General features: G+C 39.7%; 1 protein-coding gene across 3 annotated transcripts in view; it reads right to left on the bottom strand.

Annotated features, from left to right (window-relative positions):
* fancm (FA complementation group M) overlaps nt 1-18,112 on the bottom strand; it is a 185,051-nt gene that overhangs the window by 116,640 nt on the left and 50,299 nt on the right. For all 3 annotated transcript variants that reach the window (XM_060829295.1, XM_060829294.1, XM_060829296.1), the window contains exons 5-8: nt 12,802-12,933; nt 8,344-8,476; nt 1,771-1,881; nt 501-599 (exon numbers count right to left, since the gene is read on the bottom strand). In XM_060829295.1, the coding sequence (XP_060685278.1) occupies nt 501-599; nt 1,771-1,881; nt 8,344-8,476; nt 12,802-12,933 (475 nt within the window). The remainder of the gene's footprint in view (nt 1-500; nt 600-1,770; nt 1,882-8,343; nt 8,477-12,801; nt 12,934-18,112) is intronic.

Raw genomic sequence — 18,112 nt, forward strand, 5'->3', positions numbered from 1 at the left:
GCAACATACACCATCCTCCAATCCCTCCACTAATCAAAAAGTCACACATCAAATTAAAGCCATGTTCCACCATTGTTTAACATTGCAAATTCCTGGAATTTCCAGTCTAATATCATCATCACTGCAACGTCACCAAACTGACTACAGTATTTCAAGGTACAGTCTGGTCACCAATTGCAGCACTAAATTTACAAATGCCAGAAGCAGCCAAATCCTGACCCTTGATATTACTAATATGCTCGATGTCCAGCATTGATACTTGTAAACTCGATACCTAAGCAAAGTAGAATAGAGCTCTGTACAATTTAACTACTTTGCAGCTGCAAATCATTAAAAATAAGATTGTTGTGGAAAAGATAATTTCATTAATGGATTAAGAAAAGTTTCAAAATTAAAACATTATCTTCACAAAACTGCACAGGTAAAAAAATTTTGAAAAGGAACAATCAAATTCTTAGCTTTATTTGACAAATCAATACCACAGTCTAGACACACCTTACCTTCAGATTCAGCCCAAGTCTTAAAGTGTCCCACAACAACCTCTTCAAGTTTTTGAAGTTTGGGGTGACTGTAGATGAGTTGCTTTTTGTTTTCAGACCCTGAAAGTATTTTGCTAGTGAGATAAATATTGATCAGGTACATGTGCAGAGAATTGTAATTTAAAAAGACAACAATATTTCACAATGAGCAATGATGAAATACCCAAGTGACACCACGAATGAAGAAAAACTTCACAATCTCTCAGAATATTGATAAATGAAGGTACTTCTAAGGAAAGAAAATGCTAACACTTTACTGTTCCTCATTAAATATTCTGTACACACATTAGGAGTGAAGAGATTTATAAAACTTGATTATTTAGATATAGAAAAATAAAAATATATGTAAAAATTGATATATGTGAAGCATACAGTCCATTAGGACCAGACTAAATTTCCTTATATAATATTGAGAGTCAACTTTGATGTTTCTAGCTGAGACTTTCAACAAACATGAAATCATAGCTTTGCAAGATTTGATGTTGACTTACATTCCAATTTCAGCACTACATTGTTCCAGAAATGATTCAGACTGTTCATAAATGTATAGATCCACTAGTCTTTGGAACACATTTATGCAAGTAGGCCACCTCACTGAGTTTACCAATTAAAATTTATGGCAAAACATGGCAATAACACCTCACAGTAGCTATTATTATAGAGAGCAACACATGATTCTAGGCACCCTGCCAACTTTCTAAAAGATCTGTACGGTCAGCTTATATCACTTTGGTTTTGCACTATCTGCATAGAAGTTCCTCATCTTCCAGCAGTCACAACATAGTGAATATAGATATCAAAGGATGCCTTAAGTTCATTTCACATCAGATTTTATAAGTCGACTATTTAAAATGTAATGGCTAGGTTGATCTTTACAATCTTCAAAAGGCAATTACTGTAAATTACAACATCAATTGAATGAATGACCTAGATCTCAATGGTCAGATACAGACATACCCTCAAAGTTAAGTGTAGGGACTGCTTGGGCATTTCACAGCACAGACTCTTTGTAAATTGACAGGAAAGTTTAAACCTTTAATGGGCAATTCCCCAGCATCCTGGGACCCTAACACTTATTCACTAATATGCAAAAAAATCAATTTAAATGCCACAAACGGTTAGCAAAGACTTACCAGAAAGTGGCAGCTAATGCTGTGTAAAGGGGCACTGGAACAAAAGGTAGAGCAAAGTGAACAAACTATTCAAATGAAGATACAAAGCATCATGGTACCTATTTGTGAATGAAAAAGGCTGCTTCCATTTGAAAACATAGCTTTCAGCTGTTCATACAACTCCTTGAAGACAGTATTTTTGCACAGCTCATTCCGTGCTCGTGTCATTCCTGTTAAAAAAAATGTATTAGGTATCAGTTTCCTTTTCTCAATTTCATTATGACAGCTGTATGAAGTGTTTAAAAAAGACAACTCTTACAGAAATTTATAAAATTTGCTAAATCTAGAACCTTTATTCAAGAGAGCTAATGCAAAAGCACAACACCAAAGAAAAAAAATTAATACTTTAAAATGCTCCAACGTCCTGCTGGTTTCAGGAAAGAATAGCTAAGAATCGGTGGTGGGCAAGTTGTTCAAGGGAATCCTGAGGGACAGGATGTACATGCATTTGGAAAGGATTCAGGATAGTCAACATGGCTTTGTGCTTGGGAAATCATGTCTCACAAATTTGATTGAGATTTTTAAAGAAGTAACAAAGAGGATTGATGAGGGCAGAGCAGTAGATGGGATCTATGTGGACTTCAGTGAGGCGTTCAATAAGATTTCCCATGGGAGACTGGTTAACAAGGTTAGATTTCATGGAATGCAGGGAGAACTAGCCATTTGGATACAGAACTGGCTCAAAGGTAGAAGACCGAGGGTGGGTGGTGGAGGGTTGTTTTGCAGACTGGAGGCCTGTGAAAAGTGGAGTGCCACAAGGATCAGTGCTGGGTCCACTACTTTTTCTCATTTATATAAATGATTTGGATACGAGCATAACAGGTATAGTTAGTAAGTTTGCAGATGACACAAAAATTGGAGGTGTAGCGCACAGCAAATAAGGTTACTTCAGATTACAACAGGATCTTGATCAGTCTTGATCAGATTGGTCAATGGGCTGAGGAGGAGGTTAATTTGGATAAATGAGAGGTGCTGCATTTTGGGAAAGCAGATCTTAGCAGGATCTATACATTTAATGGTAAGGTCCTGGGGAATGTTGCTGAACAAAGAGACCTTGGACTGCAGGTTCATAGCTCCTAAAAAAGTGGAGTCGCAGGTAGATAGGATAGTGAAGGCGGCATTTGGTATGTTTTCCTTTACTGGTCAGAGTATTGAGTACAAGAGTTGGGATGTCATGTTGCAGCTGTACAGGACACTGGTTAGGCCACTATTGGAATACTGCGTGCAATTCTGATCTCCTTCCTATCGGAAAGATGTTCTGAAACTTGAAAGGGTTCAGAAAAGATTTAGATTAGATTAGATTACTTACAATGTGGAAACAGGCCCTTCGGCCCAACAAGTCCACACCGACCCGCCGAAGCGCAACCCACCCAGACCCCTACATTTGCCCCTTACCTAACACTACGGGCAATTTAGCATAGCCAATTCACCTGACCTGCACATCTTTGGACTGCGGGAGGAAACCCACGCAGACATGGGGAGAACGCGCAAACTCCACACAGTCAGTCGACTGAGGCGGGAATTGAACCCGGGTCTCAGGCGCTGTGAAGCAGCAGTACTAACCACTGTGCCACCGTGCCGCCCACAAAGGATTTACAAGGATGTTGCCAGGGTTGGAGGATTTGAGCTATTGGGAGAGGCTGAACAGGCTGGAGCTGTTTTCCCTGGAGCATCGGAAATTGAGGGATGACCTTATAGAGGCTTACAAAATTATGAGGAGCATGGATAGGATAAATAGGCAAAGTCTTTTCTCTGGGGTGGGGGAAGTCCAGAACTAGAGGGCATCGGTTTAGGGTGAGAGGGGAAAGATATAAAACTGACCTACGGTGCAACTTTTTCACACAGAGGGTGGTATGCGTATGGAATGAGCTGCCAGAGGAAGTGCTGGAGGCTGGTACAATTGCAACTTTTAAGAGGCATTTGGATGGGTATATGAATAGGAAGGGTATGGAGGCATATGGGATTAGATTGGGTTGGGATATGTGATCGGCATGGACAGGTTGGACTGAAAGGTCTGTTTCCATGCTGTACATCTCTATGACTCTATAATTAAACTTTAGGAACAGAATAGAGAATCAGATCAGCTCATCAAACTCACTAGTTTCTCAGAATCATGCACATTTAGCCTCATCATGAATCCTATCAAATAAATGCAATGTACCATATCAAAATTCAGAATAATTGTACCTTCCACTCTTTTCTACATTCCTTCAAAGGATAACTTTTTTGTTTAGTTTATTTAGGAGGTGTGGACATCACTGGAATGGCCAACATTTCTTGCACATCCAATTTGCCTTAGAGCTGTCTTCTTGAATTACCATATTCTATGTTATATCTACACCTACTGTACTGTGAAGAAGGGTTTTCCAAGTTTTTAACTAAGCAACAGTGAAAGAATGGCAACATTGTGTGCCAAGTCAGGATGACATATGACTTGGAGGAAAAATTGCAGGTCATGCTTTTGCCAAGTGGCTGCTGCACTTATTCTTCTAACTAATAGCAATGATGTGGAGGTGCTGTTGTTAGTTTGGGGTGGACAAAGTTAAAAATCAGGTAGCTATGTGACGAAGGAGCAGCGCTCCGAAAGCCCATACTTCCAAATAAACCTCTTGGACTATAACCTGGTGTTGTGCGATTTTTAACTATTAGCAGTCAGACATATGTTGAAGAGGCCTTGGCAAAGTTACTGCACTTTTGAGGTGAAGCAAATGTATGCAAAAGGATAATGGATAAGGTGTCAATCAAGCAGGTGGTTTTCTCCTGGCTGAGATCAAACTTCTTGAATGTTGTTAAAGCTACACTCACTCAAGCCACTGACACTTCTGACTTGTGTCTTATAGATGGTGGACAGACATTGGGGAAACAGAAATTGAGCTACTCACCACAGTATTCCTAGTCTCTGACCTGCTCTTGTAGCCACAGTATTCATGTGGCTAGCCTAGTTCAGTAACCTACCCAGGATGATGATACCCAGTAATAACAATGCACTAATATTAAGGAGCAGTGATTAGATTCTCTCTTTACAAAAAAAAACGAACTGCTGCTAGAAATCAGAAACAAAAACACTCAACAGGTCTTCTGAGAGAAAGAACAGCTAATATTTCTGGTCGAGTGACCCTTCTTCAGAAATGGTTCCTTGATACCACATTTGGTGGAACGTTGCTTTGATGTCAAGGGCAGTCACTCTCAACTCTCCTCGGGAGTTCAATACTTTTATCCATGTTTGGACCAAGAACTAACAGGCCTGACCAAAAACAAACAGCACCAATGAGCAGATTATACCTTTGCAATTGCTGTTTGATAGTCCTATTAACAACCCTATGCATCATTTTGATGACAATTAAGATCTGCAGAAAGATTCTGGATTGGATTGGTCCTGCTTTTTCAGCACAAGGCAGACTTTGGCAATTTTCCATATCGTCAGTGTTTTAGCTGTACCACAGCAGCTTAGCTAGGAGGTGCAGCTAGCTCTGTAAGATTGTTAATTTGTTATCAGCACCCAGTCCAAAGTCTTCAGTCATTTTGTGATATCACATGATACGAATCAAATTGATTGAATTTGATTGTCATTTATGATTTTGGGGAACTTGGGGGAGGCGGAAATGGATTATCAACTCAGCACTTCTCGCTAAAGATATATTTAAATTCTGCAGACTTGACTTTTGTACAAATGAGGTAGGTTTTCCCATCATTGAAGATGGGGATATTTGTGGAGCCTCACCTCCAGTTATTTGATCCACCACTATTCACAATTGGATGCAGCCTGGACAGACTTTGGATATAATCCACTGATTGTGGGATCATAGTTCTGTGTGTACCTGCTTCCACTATTTGATACTCAAGTAGTCTGGTGTCATAGTTTTACCAGGTTGATACCTCTTTTGTAAGCATGCCCGATGCTACTTAGTCTCCATAAAACCTGTGCAATGGTCACTTTAGCCAATACTGTCAGAGGATTCACAATGAACATATAGCTGATGAGGACAAAGTCAAGTCGACTCTTCCCTGCTCTAAGTCCCCTCACTACCTGTCACACTCAATCGTGCAGCTATGCCCTTTAGGGGTCTCCCACCAGAGTGTATTGTCCTGGACACCATTTGTGCTTCCTCCAAAAGATGTTCAACACAAGCATGTGCTGATTCATTCATATGGGTTGGAGGTGGGGAGAAAGACAGAAAAAAAATTGCAAGAGCAATGGGAGTTCATGAGACCGTGAAGAGTGAGAGGTAGTATGACAACGAGTGGGTAAGACGACATGGTGATGTCTGACTTGGTCATATGTAAGGAATCATACTTTTCAGACTGCTGCCATACGTATTTGAGGGACACCTCTCCTAACTTTAGCATCAGCCCATAGATAATACGAAGGAGGATGAGTCAGGGTTGACAGGTTAGGGTTTGCTATTTTTGTTCTAGCAACTAGTTCCATCCTAGATGGACTGTCCAGTTTCTTTCCATTGGTTAGATTTTGTAGCAATGTAATATTACAGAGTGACTTGCTAGACCATTTCAGAGACAGTGAAATGACACCCACAAAACTGTGCATCTGTGGAGTCACATGTAGGCCAAACAAGGTAAAGGGGAAGATTTATTTTCCTGATATTTGTGGACCAGAAGGATTTTTACAATTGACAATGGTTACATGATTATCATTAAAGCTAACTTTTAAAGCCAGATCATTTGAAATAAAAGTTCACTATCTGCCATGTTGGGATTTAAACTAAAGACTCCATTAGGCTGGGGATCAAAATTACTAGTCCATGAGACAGTACACTGTGCCATCACTTCCTCCTGTAGCTCCTAAATAATTTCTCAGTATTTAATTATTTCCGTATGCTTTTATATTATTGTCTTAAATACATTTTAAAAATATATTTTTGCTCCAAGTCTATTTAGAGTTTTAATCAATTTAACTGGATTCATATATCAGAACTGGAAGAATGCCACGTGAAGGAAATTATTAAAAATGCAGTCAGCACCAAGCCACTAATTTTTAAGTAACTTTCCTTGAGCATGCTACCAACTCTAGTGAGAATTTTGCCTCTGTCGCTGAGCAGTGATATGGCAATTGTTCATAACATACTGTACTGAAACTGGAGCAATTACATCAGACCGCTTGGGCAGCTTGATGACAATCAAGTTGAAAGATTTCACATACAACAGGGCAATTAAAAGTGATAATTTGGTCTACATACAACAAAAAATTGGGATATATAAGGGGAAGGTAGAAACTAAAATACTCAAAAACTTCAAACTAATTTTAAAAATTTAGCCAAAAAGATCTAAATTATTTAATAGGATTCCACAGCAAAATTATTTTTTAGAACCAGTACAGTTATTCATCAATTACACCTGACCAAATGAGATGCTAATTTTTAATGGTATTTCTAATAGTGACATAGAAATGGAAATGAAGTTCTTGTTGATTTCAATGGCTTGGACAGAAAAACAGTGCAAACAGCAGGGATAAACTGAAATTTCAGGTTTTCCACACTAATCAGCACATGTCCAACATCCTGAAATAAAAACATAAATTGCTAGAGAAACTCAGCATGTCTGGCATCATTTATGACAATAAAACAGAGTTTACCTTTCGGTACCATTGACCCTTCTTAGGAAGTTAGACAAAGGCATGATTGAAAGTAAGCCAGGGAAGGAGAAAAAGTTGATAAAGGGGACCATGAGTAAGTGATAATCAGTTGGCTGCATTGAAAGCAGCCCACATCATGACAGGACCTGGGATCTCTGGATGAGTGAAGGACATGAAAGGTGGTGTTCATGCTCTAAAATTATTGAATTTTAGTCTTGAAGGCCACATAATCCTGAAGCAGAAAATGAGATGTCCTTCCAGCTTGCACTGAGCTGCACTGGTGTACTGCAACAGGATTTAGACAGAAATGGTGGCAGAGAACACAGTGGTGTGTTGAAGTGGTAGGGCAAATGGAAGCTCAGGTTCATTCTTATGGACAGAACATCCATGCCGCAAAGGGTCACCCAGTCTATTTTTCGGCTCCCCAGTTGTAAGCACCAAATACAATAGACTAGATACAGTGAAGTATGGTAAAATCACTGCAGCCCTGAATGGCATGTATGGATGTTGTATTTTGAGGGGGGGGGGGGGGGGGGGGGGAGTAAATAGAAATATGTTATCATTTCTGCAACTGCATGGAAAAGAGCCATGCAGATGTGGGCAAATGCTAGGATGGAGGAATGGACTACAGTGTACTGGAGGAAATGGCTATTGCAGAATGCGGACAAGGAAGGGGAGGAGAATGCTTCTGGTGGTAACATCCTGCTGGAGGTTGCTAAAATGCTGGTTTATGGTCCTTTGGATGCTGATGCTAGTAGGGTTAGTGAGGACTGGGTTACACTATCTGTGTTGGGGAGGGAGGAGAAAGGGGAGGGTAGAAATGTGGGAAATGGTTCAGACATAGCTAAGGATCCTGTCAACTATACTGGCAGGGAATCTTTAGTTGAGAAAGAAGTGGGTCATTTCTGAGGCACCCTTGCTGAGAACAGATGCCACTAAGAAACTTCTCTCAACAAGTTTATACTGACTGTCTATTACAAAGTAAATACCATGACCAATTAAGTAAGCTATTGTAAATTACTGTGCTGCTTTGGGTCATTACCTTTGGATCCATCCAGAATGCCTTCCAGGTAGCTGTACAATGATCGCATTCCCATTTGTAACAGAAGTTCATAACCATGATAAAGACTAATACAAAGAGCATAATCTCCTTCCACCATACCTCGTTGAGCTCCCTGAAATATTCATGAAAATTACATCAGTAGAATGACAAGCACTTGATAGCACTTATTATGAACAGATGTCTACCATTGTAGGAATAGGTAATAGACTTAGACAGTGTTCGTGATTTCAACTGGTAGGCTGAATTGTGTAGAACCTGCTGGGATGAGCAAGAATGAAGGCACAAGGGGAGTTTCTGCAGGGGGTTGTGTATTAGACTCCTGACATCTAAGCAATTTAATCGGCAGCTTTGCTTAATTGTCCACATATATTATATAATTGCAATTTTACTTGCTACCCTAATTTACTGGAACTCAAACACCTATTGTATCTTGGGTAATTCACCCAATGACAGCTGGCATAAATACGAACTGCTGAAAAAAACTCTGCAAATCTAGCAGCATTTATGAAGAATTAACACTTCAAGTCCAATTTGATTCATTTTTAGAATGGAAGTGAGCTTAAAAAGATGCTTTTTATGCTGTAGAAAATGGGAGCAAGTGAAACAGATGTGAAAAGCGCCTTATTGCTAAAGGCAAAGAGAGAGCTAATGGTAGTAGAGAAGGAAGGGATATAGATGAAAAGATGTTAATAGTAGGTGCTCAGAGTAGAAAATAGGTTAACTCTGCCTATGCACAAACTACAGCTTGGGAGTGTCAGAACACACACGAGAAGAGTGGTGTAAGGAGTGAAGGAAGGAACCCGAATATCGTACAGTTTATAGTAACTGCAGAATGCTGACAGGGGGGATAATGAAAGTGTATGTTTAGTGGTGATCCTGCTGGAATTGGCAGAGGACAATCCTTTGACAGCAGAGACTGCTGGGTGAGGAAGTGAGTAGGGGAATATGATCACTGTTCTTTTCATTTTATATATTAATGATCTGGACGAAGCAACTGAGAGTATTCTGATTAAGTTTGCAGATGATACAAAGACACATAGAGGGACACATTGTATTGAGAAAACGAGGAGGCTGCAGAAGGGTTTAGACAGGTTAGAACAAAAAAGTGGCAGATAGATTACAGTATGGGAAATTGTGTGTTCATGCATTTTGGTAGGAAGAATAGAAACATGGACTATTTTCTAAATGAGGAGAAAATTCAGAAGTCTGAAGTGCAAAGGGATCTGGGAGCCCTAGTCCAGGATTCTCTCAAGGTAAACTTGCAAATTGAGTCAGTAGTTAGGAAGACAAATGTATTGTTGGCATTTATTTCAAAAAGAACTATAACAGAATAACAGGGATGTACTTCTGAAGCTTTATAAGGTCACATTTAAAATAATGTAAGCAAGTTTGGTCCCCATGCTTCAGGAAGGACGCACTGGCCCTGGAGCAAGTCCAGAGGAGGTTCACGAGAATAATTCCAAGATTGAAAGGCTTAAGACATGAGAAATGTTTGAGGACTTTGGTTCTGTACTCAATGGAATTTAGAAGGATGAGGGGGATCTAATTGAAACATACAAAATACTGAACAGCCTGGACAGAGTGGACATTGGAAAGGACCTGAGGGCACAGCTATAAAAAGGGAACACTTTTTAGAACAGAAATGAGGAGAAACGTCTTCAGGCAGAGAGTGGTGAATTTGTGGAATGCATTGCCACAGAAGGCTGTGGAGGCCAGGAGTATAGTTAAAACACACTTAGAAAGGTTCTTGATTATCAAGGGGATCAAAGGTTACAGGGAGAAAGCAGGAGATTGAAGTTGAGAAACTTTTCAGCCATGATTAAATGGCAAAGCAGATTCTATGGGCCCAATGTCCTAATTTCTGCTCCTATGTCTTATAGTCTCAGAGAGGGGAAGGGATGAGAGCAGAAGTGCAAAAAAAAAGTCAGTTGAGGGCCCTATCAACCACACAAAAAAAAAAGGTGGTGATGGGGTGGGAATGTGGAGTTTCCTCAGTTAAGGGAAAAGACAACATATCAAAAACACTCCTACAGAAAGTAGCATCATTGTAACAGATGTCACAGAGATGGAGAACCAGGAGAATGGGATAGAATTTTACAGGAAGCAGGGTGCAAGGAAGCATAATCAATGCAACTGTGGCAGTGGATTTATAATGGATATTAGTGGGCAGCCTATCCCCAAAAATGGAAAGAGAAATCAAGCCAGTGTCAGAGATGGATCAGGTGAAGTAATCAGGAAGATGTACCAATAATGTTATTGAATGTAACAGAGAAACAGTTGTGGGAGTAGAACCGAGTAGAACTGAATTGTTCCATATACCAATCAAAGAGACAAGTACAACTGGGTCACATGTATATGAGGTAACCATAGTCAAACCTTTCTCTTTGACAAAGTGAAGCAAATTAAAGAAGAAACTTCAAAGTACAAGATCAACCAGGCCAAAGGTGGGTCGTGGTTGATGGAGACCCCTATCAGGCCTCCTTTCAAAGGAAAGGCAGAGAACATTCAGACCCCTCAGATTGGGAGTAGAGGTGTAGAAAGACTACGCAACTGTGGTGCAGAGGCAGCAACTGGGGCCAGAATCTAGAAACTATGAAACTGATGCAAAGCATCAGAAGAATGACAAATGCAATGGGAAAAGACTAGATAAGGAGAAATAAAATAGGGTCAAGATAGGAAGAAGCAACTTCAGTGGGACTGGGACAGGTGGAAATAACACATCTGCCCAGGCAGTGCTGTTTGTAGACTTTGGGAAGAACGTAAAAGAGGGCCGTGTGGGGCTGGGAAACAGTGAAGTGAAAAATTATGGAAGGAAGGTCTTCAGGAGATAAAGGGTAGACAGGAAGAAATGTTTCATCAGTGTCATTGTCTGGGGAGACCCCTCTTATCTGCCCTCAAAGCTTTCTTTCAGATGCAAAGTCAAAGCAGGTGATGTGTGGCTTCCCTGAAATACAGAGTTCTTTAGACTTCAAGGAAACAGAGTAACAGGGTACTGGATTGACCTCGAGACTTCTTTTGTGTAAAAACGAGCGGAGCTGAAACTATAGGGCAGAGCCACAGGTAGGAGATTAAGAACACGGAAGCACTGGGCGTAAAATTTAAGGGGTCGCATAAGCTGAAATGCAAATAGACTGTCCACTAAAAAGTGACATCACAGATTAATTACTAAGGGCAGCACATTTAGGAAGCAGCCCTTCTTCATCCTTCAGCAACAGAGGAGATATACCAGCTGGACTGTGATATCTCAGACCCCAGTTAAACCTGCCTGATGCCACCGACTGATTTGACGGAGAGGAATCTGCTCCCTGAGATTCAGAAAGACTTTTTGAAACGCCGGAGCAATAGAAATTTGGATCAGGAGATTCAAATTGCAGAGCTTCCTTAAAAATCCTGCAAGAGGAAATGCAGTACTGAACTGGTTGCCCCTTTAATATGTAAAAGCTCCTGCACAGCTTGCAGGTGAGACAGGCTTCTTGATTGCCATTGCTACATGACCTGGTGGTGAGCCCACATCACCCAAATTTACATTAGTTTGCCACCATATCCATGTTCAGCTCAATGTCATGGACCTAAGCCAGAGTCCCAATGACTTGCACACCTACCAGTATGTGCCACAATAGTGAACTAAACCCCATTCTTTCCATATACACTTAAGAATTAAAACACTTCTTCGTAAACACTTTTACAAATTGTGAAAGGATAATAAAGCTTAAAACAAAACATAACTACTTCTTTTAAAACATTACCAATCACTAATTGGAGATTGATTCAAATTACACACCCAACCTGCCTTACCTTTATAATCAACGATGCTATTAATGCTGAAGAAGGATGAATTTCAAGGTCAAAAACATCTCATTGTAAAGAAAAGTACATCATGTATTAATAAGAAAGAAACAAAGAAACTGCTTGAAAAGTCTGCAGGTGCGAAAGCATCTGTAGAGAGAAAGTAGAGAATGCTTCAGGTTCAATGACCCTTTCTCAGAACTGATTTCAGATAGGAAACTGTAGGTACATCAATTCTGAAAATCAGCTCTGAGAAAGGGTCACTGAACAAAATGTTAACACTGCTTTCTCTCCACAGATGCTGCTAGACTTCTAGTTTTTCTATTTTTGTACTAGAAAAGTTAGGCCTTACTCATGCAAGAGTACATTTTTTAAAATTATATACAGCATGATAATTCTTACTACCAAGCAACCTCACTGACATTGAAAATTAACTTATTTTTGAAATTCATGCTTGGAATATTGCCATTAGTATCGCTCATCAATAATTGTCCAAGAGAAAGTGATCATAAGCCCGCTCTTTGAAACACTGCAGTTCAAGTGACGTAAATAAACCTAGTGTTGTATCATTACAAAATGACACTAAAGGGTTAGTTATACGTGCTATATAACTTGTTAAATATGTTATGATGATAAAGAGTGACTATTTACCATAATGTTTGCTGGAGGATTTTTTCTAAACTGTTCCCGTGACAGAACTATTTGGTATTTGGTTAAATTTGCTATATCTTTATGAATTAGGGCTCCAGCCTTGAGGAGGCGCTGAGTAAATGACTCCAAGACCTACAATTAAAACATAGAACACACTCAATTAAGAAGCATTTTAAAATTTGCAACTTTATGAACAAAGTATTATAGATTGCCAGCTAATAATATTAAGAGCTCAGCCAGTTGGTTCACATTCCAGTCAGATAGCATCATTCTACTGCCATCAACATACTATAGAAAACAGAATGTGGAATTGTTTCTTGAATTGCAACCAACCATTGGACAGATTGAAACCTATCTTCTCAATTTACTCAGCAACCAACTTGATCTTATCCTACAGTATGTAATTACCAACTGCCAAGCTCTTCACATGGTCCTGTTAAAACAGCTGCTGTTAAAACATCTCAATGGTTAGCTTCAGGCAAATAAATGTGAAACGGTCCAGTTTCTAATTTGCTACAACATTCACAGCTTTTGTATTATAATATAGTTCAATTAGTTGATTTAGCAAATTTGAATCCACCATCTTCTAGCACTGCTGTACTATTTTCAATTTATCCAGGAAATTCAGTTCATAGCCACCTGTTACTGTATAGAACAAATTAATTATCTCAAGTTACTCAAAACACAGAGTCAGAGTTATACCAAGAAACTAGCCCTTCAGCCAAACTCATCCATGCAGAACAAGTTTCCCAAACTAACTAGTCCCATTTGCCTACGTTTGGTGCATTTCCCTCTAAACTTTTCCTATCCATGAACCTCGCCAAATGTCTTCTAAAAATGTTGTAATTCAACCGGTTGCTATCACTTCCTCTGGCAGCTCGTTCCGTATATCCACCACTCTCTTTGAGAGACAAGTTGCTCCTCAGAACCCTTTTAAATCTCTCACCTTGCACCTCAAACTCATGCCCTTTAGTTTTGAATTCCTCTACCCTTGGCAAAAGACCTTGGCTATTCCTTTAATCTATGCCCCTCATGATTTTATAAACGGGGCCAGAATTGGCTGTTGGATGTTCTGTGGTTTAGATGTTTCAAAAGGAATAGAGGAGGTGGTAAGATGTGAGGGAGTGGCATTGCTAATCAGGAATACTATCACACTGCAGAAAGAATTTGTTGAGGAGGGTTTGTCTACTGAGTCAATATGGGTGAAAATCAGAAACAGAAAAGAAGCAGTCACTTTATTAGGAGTCTTCTATACACCCCCCAACAGCAACAGAAACACAAAGGAGTAGATTGGGGGGCAGAATTTGGAAAGGTGCAGAAGTAACAGGGTTGTTGTCATGGGTGACTTCAACTTCCTAAATATTGATTGGAATCTCCTTAGTGCATAGTTTGGATGGGACAGATTTTGTCAGGGGCGTCCAGGAAGAATTCCTGACTCAATATGTAGACAGGCCAATTAAAGGGGAGGTCACGTTGGATTCGGTGCTTGGCAATGAACCAGGTCAGGTATCAGATTTCTCGGTGGGAGGGTATTTCGGTGACAGGGATCACAACTCCGACCTTTACTATAGTCATGGAAAAGGAAAGGAGCAGAGAGTATGCGAAAGTATTTAATTGGGGGAGGGAGAATTACATGCTATTAGGCCGGAACTGGGAAGCATAAATTGGAAACAGATATTCTTGGGGAAATGCCCAACAGAAACGTGGAGGGTGTTTAGGGAGCATTTGCTGAGTGTGCTGGATAGGTTTGTCCCACTGAGGCAAGGAAGGGATGATTGGGTAAAAGAACCTTGGATGACAAGAGATGTGGAACATCTAGTCAAGAGGAAAAATGAAGATTACTTAAGGTTGAGGAAGCAAGAATCAGACAGGGCTCTAGACAGCTAGAAGATAGCCAGGAAGGAACTGAAGAATGGACTTAGGGGAGCTAGAAGGGGGCATGAAAAAGCCTTGGTAGGTAGGATTAAGGAAAACCCCAAGGCATTCTATACTTATGTGAGGAACAAGAGGATAGCCAGCGTGAGGGTAGGGCTGATCAGGGATAGTGGAGGGAACTTGAGCCTGGAGTCAGAGGAGGCAAGGGAGATTCTTAAATGAATGTTTTGCTTCAGCATTCACTAGTGAGAGGGACTTTGTCGTTTGTGAGGACAGCATGAAACAGACTGATATGCTTGAACAGTTTGAAACACGAGGACAGAAAAGTCCCCTGGGCCAGACAGCATATATCCAAGGTTACTATAGGAAATGACGGAAAGAGACTGCTGCGCCTTTAGTGATGATTTTTCCATCCTCACTATCCACTGGAGTAATACCAGATGATTGGAGGGTGGCAAATGTTATTCCATTGTTCAAGAAAGAGAATAGGGATAACCCTGGGAATTATAGACCAGTCAGTCCTATGTCAGTGGTGGGCGAATTATTGAAGGGGATTCTGAGAGACAGGATTTATGATTAATTGGAAAAGCGATGTTCGATTAGAGGTAGTCAGCAAGGCTTTGTGGGGGAGCAGGTCATGCCTCTCAAGCCTTAGTGAATTCTGAGAGGATGTGATAAAACATATTGACGAAGTTAGAGCCGTGAGGTCCATGTCCATTGATCCCTCAAATTTGCCACTCAAGTTGAAAGGGTTGCTAAGGCGACATATGGTGTGTTGGCTTTCATTTGCAGGGGGAATTGAGTTTAACAGCCATGAGGTTATACTGCAGCTCTAAAAAGTATTGGTTAGACCACACTTGGAATATTGTGATCAATTCTGGATGCCTCATTATAGAAAGGATGTGGAAGCTTTAGAGAGGGTGAAGGGGAGATTGACCATGATGCTGTCTGAACTGGAGGGCATGTCTTATGAAGAAAGGTTGAGGGAGCTAGGGGTTTTCTCATTGGTGCAAAGAAGGATGAGGTGTGACTTGATAGAGGTGTACAAGATAATGAGAGGCAAAAAAAACAGTGGAGAGCTAGAGACTTTTTCCCAGGACAGAAATGGCTATCTCGAGGGGGCATAATTTTAAGGCAATTGAAGGAAGGTTTAGGGGAGATGTCAGAGATAGATTCTTTACATATAAAGAGTGGTGGACACATGGAATGCACTGCCAAGAGTGGTAGTGGAGTCAGATACATTAGGGGCATTTAAGCAACTCTTGGATAGGCACATCTCTGATAGCAAAATGAAGGATACATAGGTTAGTTTGACCTTAGGAGTAGGATAAAAGGTAGGAACAACATTGTGGGCCAAAGGGTCTGTATTGTGTTGTATTGTTCTATAAACCTTTATAAGGTCACCCCTCAACCTCCTATACTCCTCCTCCAAACCTCCTCCAAGAAAAGTTCCAGCCTATCCAGCCTCTCCTTATAACTCACTCGACATTCCAGTCTCTGTAACATGCTTATAAATATTTTTACACCCTTTCCAGTTTAATAATATCTTCCCTATGACCAGAATTATACAGTTCTCTAAATGTGGCCTTACCAATATCTTGTACATAAAAAGTAATAACTAATTTTGTAGTTGCTGTTGTAAGAACATTTGAAACAATATATTCAGCAAAGGAGTCTGGGAAACAAAGTTAGAACAGCAACAGTATAAGGCACTTAAAAGTTATAATTAGAAAGCTCACTTCATCTCAAAATATAGTGAATTTTAAAAAAAACTGTTTCCTAGGCTTTGTTTTTCTGTATAGAGCATACACCAGAAAAATCAAAGATATAAATTGATTGGCAACCTGATATAAAAACAACAGTGCTATCTTCATTAATTGCTGGGAGTAATTGCAAAACAAAAGGATTGGGATGGGAGAATTGGGTTATGCAAAATTAAGTAGTAATTAACATTTGCAAGGATTACAAAGTACTATTTAAAAACAATAGAAAATTATACGACAGGGGAAAGAGACCAGGAGAAAGGTAGATTTCAAATGAAATTGATCATACAGGTAGAAAAGAGTTCTCACATAGGTGTGGACACATTCAATAGAGGCATACATACATAAGCTGTGGGCCACAAAAAAAGTAGAAAGGCAGCAATTTTACCAAAAAATTATGCATTCAAATGCGAAGTACATTTAAAATAATATGAATTTGAAAATTCATTGCAAGACAGAACAATAACACTGAAAATAGCAGAGACACAGCTTAATAGAAAGGGTATTACGCATCAGAATTTGCAGTCAGTAATGAAAAATGGGTACTCAGTGAGGAATAGATGCTCATTGCTGTCCTCAAATCTAGCAATTTCTATAGCAAGAAATATATAGTGTCTCATCATGTGGAGAACTGCAGAATTTTTCAATGGAGATTGCAATGTTCAACTGCTGTAATGTCAAACTCCCCAATCACTTTCAAGAATTTTCACTAAAAGAAAATAAAAAGCACTACATCAAACTACCTTTTAAACATTTTTTGCACAAAACAGATTGAGACGCACAGACAGGGTTAAGATAGATGATGAAAGCTTATGAAAATGTTAAAAAGGAGATTTAACAATGCATTACAATTATACTTTATTTTCTCCGCCTCAGATCGCTTATCCAATAATAGTTGTTACCTAAATGACTATTTAAATCCAGTTGCTTCTGACTGAACTGGGTTTAACATTTAGTGACGCTTTAACAGCATTAGAGAATGGAGAGGAAAACGATCTCATATCAATTAAATTTGTGATTTCTGAGTTAGGGAGAGTGGGTAGTGAGTCCATTGCAGACCCCGCAACAGCAATGAGAGGCAGACTCCATGACAAGATTTCCATATTAATCTGCACTTGTATTACATCCTGAAATTTTAAGAGTTTCAACAAACATTGACAATTCTGTAGCAAAAAACAAAAAAACAAAAAAAAGAACATTAATCGCTTGCTTAATAGAATAAATCTAATAGATGATTTCCAAAAGATGTAAAGCGTGGTCCTACAAGACATAGGAGTGAAAGTAGGCTAATCAGACCATCTTGGTTTGACTACTTTAGACAACCTTCCTGTTTTTATACCCAACTCCTTCAAAATAAAGATCGACATCCCATTTGCCTCCTGTATTACCTGCTGAACCTGTATGCTACCTTTTTGTGATTCATGCTTGAAGACCCCCCATATCGCTCTGTAATGTAACACTCTGCAGTCGTTTTTAACCACTTAAATAATATTCTGCCTCTGTCCTTCCTATCAAAGTGCATTGTATTCCTTCTGCCAAGTTAACCTGTCTGAATCCCTCTAAAGACTAATGTCAGCCTCACCACTTGCCTTCTCAATATTTTTGTGTTGTGCACAAACTTGAAGATAGTATGCTCACTTACAAGTCGTTAATACATATTGTAAATACAGTAC

This window comes from Hemiscyllium ocellatum, chromosome 8 (assembly GCF_020745735.1).
Source record: "Hemiscyllium ocellatum isolate sHemOce1 chromosome 8, sHemOce1.pat.X.cur, whole genome shotgun sequence".
Classification (NCBI taxonomy): Eukaryota; Metazoa; Chordata; class Chondrichthyes; order Orectolobiformes; family Hemiscylliidae; genus Hemiscyllium; species Hemiscyllium ocellatum.